The sequence below is a fragment of the Stegastes partitus genome, unplaced genomic scaffold, assembly GCF_000690725.1.
Source record: "Stegastes partitus isolate 25-593 unplaced genomic scaffold, Stegastes_partitus-1.0.2 Scaffold1165, whole genome shotgun sequence".
NCBI classification, from domain to species: domain Eukaryota; kingdom Metazoa; phylum Chordata; class Actinopteri; family Pomacentridae; genus Stegastes; species Stegastes partitus.
In genome coordinates, this window is record NW_007578896.1 from 201,507 (window position 1) to 209,477 (window position 7,971).

Here is a 7,971-nt window from a genome sequence, read left to right on the forward strand (position 1 = left end):
TTTTATGATCCACCCACAACACTCTCTTCAAGCACCTGTTTAATAGGATGTTCCCAGTGTTCCACAAGGACACAGGTATGGCTGCTTTCTGATATATTAAGTTTTGAAATACCCTGCCACCAAGTATGACAAAGCATGACGTTTCTTTGTGGTCAAACAAAGACTTCAGCAGAATTTTTGCACGTCACAATATATATTACAGTCCCACATGGTGCAGCCCCAGAATGCACAAGTACAGGAGGCCTGAAAGTGACCCTTGGTTACGTCAACTTCAGTGCATATATAGATATATATATGTGAGTACAAGCTGTGGGTACAATATCAAGAGCACCTGTGCCCAATGCAATACAATATCCCTGCAATAAAGTCTGTCTATGTGAAGCTTATAATGTGCTGGGTATTTTTTTCTTACTTTACTTTGGCGAGATCAGAATACTATTCACTTCAGAAAATGGGAAATTCACTGCAGAGATACTCATAAAACCTCACAACTCACTTAGCTGCAAACCAAACAAACCAGAGTGGCATCCTCTAACCCAGTCTACACGATTCAGGATTCTCATTATCAGAAAACTAGATCCAGTCTGTTGCTGGGAAATAAAAAAAAAACACCCCGGCTGAGATCAGAGACAATGAAATGATCCCTGTGTGTCCGTCCACTGCGTGAGTGTGTGTGTGTGTGTGTGGGCGCAGTGTACACCCTTCAAGGACATCATAATCGCCGGGTATCACCTTACACAGACAGCTGGGGGAGCAGCTACACCATCAGCCAGTGTTAAATCTGTCATGTGGCGTGTTAGATCCAACACTTCGGATCAGTGTTTTCTCTTTTACAAATCACTGCTCCTGTAATGCATCAGCATCATCCGACCACCAGCCACCAGCCGCTGTGCACAGTGGAGGAACGCAATCAAGCCTTAGTAATAAGAAGCACAACAACAGCAGCAGCAGAAGCAGCAGCAGGTGGAAATCTGCCTCATCCCCTCCACCCCACACTCCCCCATTAATAGTTTTCCAAGGCTGACTGTCACGCCTGTGACCTCTGAAGCCGCCTTCATGAGCAGCCCTTTGATTATTAATGTTGAAGGCGACGGTCTGGCTTTCGACCCGGCCTGAGACACTCTTTACTCAGCCTGGAGGAAGACACTATAGTTAATTTATGAGACATGCTCCCTCTCTGTGTGTTGCTGCTTCTTGTGGTGTAGCAGCTCCTTGTCCATCACAACAGCGAGGCGAGGAGAATGTGCGAGGGCAGGGAAACATGCACCTCAGATCTGTGCCACTGACAATTTCTGCAAGACTTTATGCATCTGTAACGTTAAAGCTGATTTTATTCCTTATATCTGCGATGATGCTGACTCTGGCAACTTTACGGCGGCTTCATCATTCTTTATGGCAGCACGAACCCCAGTGATTTCACTTCAGTATTCCTATAATGTCCCCCCTCTGTGACTTTATAGTAATGTTACCTTAGTTTAATCTCCAGAGGTGCCACCACAGTGCTCATAAAAGGCATTTAAATGGGTTTTAAGGGGATGTTATCCAGCAGGGAGGAGGAGAAGACACAACTTTGAAGCTTTCTGTACCTTTTCCGTAGTTGAAGTGCAGTTTGATGGTCTTGCCCTGGTTGATGTGCAGGTAGGTGAACCACACTGCGGAGGTGAGCAGCACCAGCAGCAGCAGGAGCTTGAACTGCTTCCTGATCTTCTTCACGGGGAAGCGCAGCATCCTTGCTGAAACATCCTCCGGTAGCCGCCCGGTAGATTGTCGAAACGGAGTCCGGAGAGAGGGGGCTTCGTTTTTTTTTTTCTTCTTCTTCTTCTTGTGTCGCGTTTCTGCGGATCTACTGACGGACAGTCACAGGCATCCCGGGCAGCCTTTGTGCGTAAACAGCGAGCGTCAACTACAGAACCGAAGCGCGTCTCATTCCCCCACATCCACGGGGTGACAGCAGCAGCAGCGGCGGCGGCAGCAGCGCCAGACTCGTCGTATCCTCAGATCTGGGTCCAAACACCTCTGTGGCAGTCATCGCTTATGAATGCAACCCACCCCTCGTTTCCCCGTGAATAGCGAGGCTTGTAAACAGGCTTCCCCCCCTCCTCCTTTAGCAGAGGCGGCTGAGGAAAGCAGGGAAAAGGGCTGCAGATCAAAAGCCGCTAAGTTCAGTTAAGAGTGTGACCGAGGGAACAAAATAGCAGTCCGGCGATAATCTACACAAATCCCCTGAAGCTCAAACCCTTGCTGACACCGCGACGCTGATTATTTTATCGGCTACTCAAGGATCATCCCCGGCCACGGGGTTTTACGCAAAGTCGGCATCAAAAGAGCGAGAAGAGAAACGTAGTTTCCATGCGGAGAAGGCTGCTTCGGACTTCTCCACATGGATGATTTAAATTCCAACAAAATGAGCAGAAAGGAAATTTAAAGGGCCGCCAGTGAGACGTGGGCTGATGCCGGTGGAAGCTTTTGACAGGACCGTGGTGGTAACCTGACCAGGAGAGGGGCTTTCAGGGCGGCAATCAGCCAAATGTCACAGCCCTGTGCGCTCCATCTATTGTTAAACAGCTGAAACGGAGACTCTGGCGTCCAATCGAGGTCAGCGGATTCAGATGGAGCGCGTTTTTATTTAAGTGCCGGGAGAGGAGGGGCGATCAGCTGTCATCCTGGTCCTCGGGAGGGTTTGAAGCCCCGCGACGAGTAAATATTAAACGGCGTGGATTAGAAACTGCTCCATGGCGGCGAAACCAGGTCCGATGTGAGCTCCATAAAGAGGGGGTGGGAAACAGATGTCCATGTGCTCCGGCTGCTCCGTCGCTCTTTACGGCAGGTGCATTTTTTCACCCCAAATCTCCCAAAGTAGCTGCACCGTCCGAGGCGTCCACCACGCGTGCGAGAGAGAGATCACCTGCAAAACATCCGGATCCAAACTAATCAACACTGATGCGTGTCGCCAGCAGCCAGCCGAGTGTTGTTATTCTGTCATGAGCTTTTTTTCCCTCTCTCTCTCCGTTAAAACGCCGCAATAGCATCGTCAAAACCCGCTTGTCAGCGAGCGCGGGGAGGAAAAAAGCAGCAGCCGCGCTCCGGGCTGGCTGTCGCGGAGAAACCAGCAACAAGCTGTGATATAACCGGGAGAGAACATGGTTTTTGTTTTGCTACAATGAAACACGTAAGCGTCTCTCTCCTTTCAATGCACAGCTCAGTACGCCCATCAATTGAGCATCTTAACGGTGCAGAGCAACCGAACCTGCGCGCACCGAGGAGTGACGGGCTGCGGCGTCCAATCGCAGCACCGCGGAGGGGTCACGGGAGGCGGGACGAGCGCGTTTGCCCTCACCGTGGCTCGGTAGCCCGCTGCTCTGCTCCAGCGTCCAATAGCTTGTACGCACAGCCTGGAAACTTGTGCAGCTTTCTTCCCACTCCAGGCTACCATTTTCACCTCGGATCCAAGCCCCCCCCTTAATGTTAATTAGCTGAGCGATGATTAGTCGTTTTGCAGGTTAATGGAGGAATTACGCACAGAAATGATGGCCACTGAAATAGCCCATAGGTTATTAATTGAAACAGAAATCATCTTTTAGTGTAATTTTAGTCTCTCCAAAAGCGTTCATTTCTCAATATTTTAAAAATGAATTCGTCTGAGGATTGCCAAACATCAAACATTTGAATTCCTCAGAAGGAGTGCACATCCTCTGTGAAATTAGCGCATGGTCTGGGCCGTTTGATCATTTATTGTTTGACAAATTCAAATGGAAGAAAAATAAAACAGAATGCTGCCAGTCATTTTTCAAACTAAATTAATTAGCGTGAGTCAGTGCAAATAATAGTTTTTTTGGGGGGAAAGTCTAATATTTCAACAGAATGTGCAATCATGTATTAATTGAACTAACTTGTCCACACATTATGTTAGAAATGATTTAGGTAGGAGACACTGCAGCCCTGCCCTGCTCACTGTGCTGACGCTCACTTTACGCACTTGGCTGCCTCCCTCTGGTCAAAGATAAAAGAACAATTTCTACATATACACAGGCTTTACTAACTTCACTGCTTAAGCAAGGCTGTTTATGTCGAAATCTTATAGCACCTGCAGATAAATAGTGAGGTTTATATGTGATTATATCCCATCTCACCTCACCATCCACAAACTCTGGAGATATTTTTCCAGAGTGCACAGATTTGTAGATTGCCTCAAAAGATTTGTTGTTTCGTCACCGTCCCAGTGTCTGCTACAAAAATGCCTTTATTTACAGCTTATATTTTATTATTAGACTTATTATAGGCTCTAAACAGGCATTATTCTGTCTGTTCTGCTTCTTCAATATCATCGAACCACAGAAATGTATGATGTCATCCGATACAACACACTCACAGGAAGAGTTGTGCAACAAATTCATAATGCAAAGTAAATCCAAGTAGGTTTTGAGTATATCGTGTACACGAGCTTCACTTTTCCTTTTTAAATATGCCTATTCAAGGCAGGAAATATGCATACGAACGCAGCCTTGACTTTTCTTGAGCATGGTGATGATATTCGCCCACAATGTAATGCATAAAAGAAAATGACAGATCTTCTCACAGCAGGGGGAAAAAAAAATGCCAGCTATTTGTCACGGCAGGGCCGGTGGATCCGAGCGCAGACGCTGAGGCAGGAGGCAGGGGAACCGGTTAACTGACCGTTTTATTAGAAAACAGGCAGGGTTCTGGGGGAGTCAGCTGGGCTTGAGCAAAAGGTCGGAGAGGAGCTGGCATGAAAGCTTGGAGAGCAAACCGGAGTCTTGCGCTGTTCGCCTGAGGTTTGGGCCGGGCCTGTTTGCTGGACTGAGGTGATCCATTCATCCATTATCTATACACCACTTAATCGTCACTAGGGTCATGGGGGGCTGGAGTCTATCCCAGCCGACTCAGGGTGAAGGCAGGTTCACCTGGACAGGTAACCAGTCTATCACAGGGCTACACTTAGAGACAGACAACCAAGCACACTCACATTCACACCTACGGACAATTTACAATCACCAATTAACCTCAACGTGTTTTTGGACCTTGTGGGAGGAAGCCGGAGAACCCGGAGAGAACCCACTCTGCACAGGGAGAACATGGAGACTCCACGCAGAAAGATCCCGGGTGTCCTCACCGGGACGCAAACCGGCGACCTTCTTGCTGCGAGGCAACAGTGCTAACCACCTGCTCCACCTTGCAGCCCCAGATTGAGGTGATGAAAGGTTTATTTAATATTCTGAAGTGACACAATTAGCACTGAGCTAGAAGGTTCTGGGTTCAAACTCAGCTGGGGCCTTTCTGTGTGGAGTTGGCATGTTTTCTCTGTGGATGTGTCGCTTTCAATCCCTCAGTCATGCATGGTGGGTTAATTAATAATTCTAAATTAGTCGTGGAAGTGAGTGTTCAGTGCACCTGAGCATGTCTGTCTGTCTCTTTGTGTTAGTCCTGCAATGACCTGTCGACCTGTCCAAGGTAGACGAGCCTCTCTCACGATGTCAGATGCTCCAGCAGCCTGCAAGCCTGTACGGGATAGGGGCACAAAATGGTCTCACACAGTCTGGCTGCACCTCATCATCATTCTGCTATTCGGATAAAAACACAACATTAGTCTGGCTCATTTTTATTTCTTTAAATCATCACCATCATACTGTGCAGCGCAAAGCCCAGGATGCAGCAATGGTGTCCCCTCAAAATAGCCAATGCTTTAGTTTAACATTTTGCACAAAGGGAGCAAACAACCTGAGCAAGGCTGCTGAAGTGCTTGATTTAAATCCCTAGCAGCGTTCAGTGTGGTAGGTTGCTGGGCCTAATGTGGTTGTTTGTTCCCACAGTGAAGGGGAGAATGGTAACGGAAATCCATGTGAAATGTGAAACCAATGACAGCCTTATGCCTGCACATCCGGTGAGTCAACCTGCAAAATGTTTAAATATGTTGTCTTACTGAAAAAAAGCACAATGACTAGTATAGAGGCGACTGTATAGAGCTAACATATAGCACTGGGACACGGAGGATATTAAAGGTATAAATGATCCTGCTCTGACAGGTGTCTTCAAAAAAAAAAAAAAAGGATTTAGGGAGATGTCAGTCATGCAAAGCCTGTCTACACCCACACAAGCCAGGAGAAGATGTCAAATCAGCAGACTAAATACCTGTGGGGGCGAGCTACTGGGTGTGTACGCTTTAGGATGCAAGAAAAGAAACAGAAAGAAATGTGTGAAAATGAGACGTCTACGGATCGTGCATTCCTTCTAATGTATCCTTTAATATTTTAGTAGGAGAAAAAAAACAAAAAATGCATCAAACACATGGTTCATCCCCGGTTGGATACATGTCCAGTCATCCAATTGCAGCTACGGTAAGCCACTGATGCCATTATGAATCTGGATATTGCATCAAACGGACACGGAACCCCGGCCTATAAGAATATGACCTCAATTTAGTTTGTTCCAGCTGTGCCTTCGGAATCAGTCGGACCACAAACCGTAATCCTCCGTCTCCGTGGATTAATAATGTAATCTTCAGAGCAAACACTGAGCATAAATGAAATGCTTAGGTATTCATCTCGCCCGTATTGAAACGAGGGAGGGAGTGACCTCGGCCGAGCGTTATTTACGACGAAACAAAAAAAAGCTTCACAGCGTTCACCTTGCTCGGGCTGTTGCAGGAAAAACTGAAGGTATTTCATCACACACGCTGGGTTTGAAAGTCATCCAAAGTCTGTAATCAAATAGTTTCATGTACAGTGTTTTTTTTTTTTTCCTTTCCCTTCCCTCACTTGGCTGCAGGACGTTATCACAGGCGTTTAGAGTTTCTGATTCTGTTCCCCTTTACATTTGATCATCTGACTTGTATTTGTCAGACAGAAGGCAAAAACAAGTCTCTGTTTCTACTCAGTCGGTGAACCAGATATTCGGTCTGTCTGTTCCTCTTATTTTTGTTTCATCGAAGGGCAGGCAGGCATCCAATGCACAGCGAGGGACCTGCACACTTTTAACTCACATTAAAGGTGCACACATAACATACAGCCCCGCTTATTGGTGTGAAGGGAATACCGGAGACGGTGTAAACTGGCAAAAGGACAGGTAGTACATTACTAACACTTTCTCATGCAGGTACCTATGGATTTTTTTTTTCACTCCCTCCGTCCTCTCTCGCTCCTTCTATCCTACAGAAACATTTGGCACCCAGCTCCCAACCCTCCGGGGATTTCCATGCTCGGATGGCTCCAGGAGGAGGCGGCGTGCGGCGGGATGATATGGACAGGCAGCGTGTTGGAGGTGGGGACTGATAGAGGCAGGCGAGCTGCTGTTTTGTGGGGTATTACACAGACCGTGCCCACGGGGAGGAGCGAGTGCCCACTTGGCTGTGACAGGTGTCAACGCGTGGCACTGAAGCTACGATACCGCTGAGCACAGCCGAAGGGAAAAGGCTTCCCACCAGGGACTCGGCGTGCAGGGAGCATCACCTCCGAGTATGATGATGTTTGCATTTTGAGCAGTAAAGAGAAAGAAGAGATCTTTACGGAGGCTGAACCGAGACAACATTTCTCTCCTCCTACTCATTCATCTGCCTTCGTCTCTGTCCGTCTGTCCAGCAGCCTTCATCTCCTTCAGTCTCTCCACAAACACCCCCCCGCCGCCGCCTCCTCCTCCTCCAACCTTTTTCCTTTTTCCTGAGCAGCACAGCAGCTCAGAGGCTTTGATGAGAGGTCTGAGCTAAAATGTCACAGGGATTAAGAGGTTTTGCCTCCTGCATCCCCCCCGGATCAGTTCTGGCTGCCCTCTGTGCCTGAGCTCCTTCCTCACCAACACAGGTGCGGAGTGGCATTTCTTTTCTGCTTCACTGTGTCCTATTGAATTTCCTTCTGGGGGAAAATAACATTCCTTCATGTTTACAGATGAGTACGGGGATGAGGAGAAGTCGAGTGAAGGCACGAGGAGGAAAGACAAGAGGGTGTGGTTAGATTAGTTTCA

At 47.7% G+C, this 7,971-nt stretch overlaps 1 protein-coding gene across 1 annotated transcript in view; it reads right to left on the bottom strand.

Moving 5' to 3' along the window:
- b4galnt4a (beta-1,4-N-acetyl-galactosaminyl transferase 4a) overlaps nt 1-2,062 on the bottom strand; it is a 155,013-nt gene extending 152,951 nt beyond the window's left edge. The window contains exon 1 of the mRNA XM_008296912.1: nt 1,587-2,062. Within this exon, the coding sequence (XP_008295134.1) occupies nt 1,587-1,728 (142 nt within the window). The 5' untranslated portion in view covers nt 1,729-2,062. The remainder of the gene's footprint in view (nt 1-1,586) is intronic.
- Nucleotides 2,063-7,971: the final 5,909 nt, after the last annotated feature.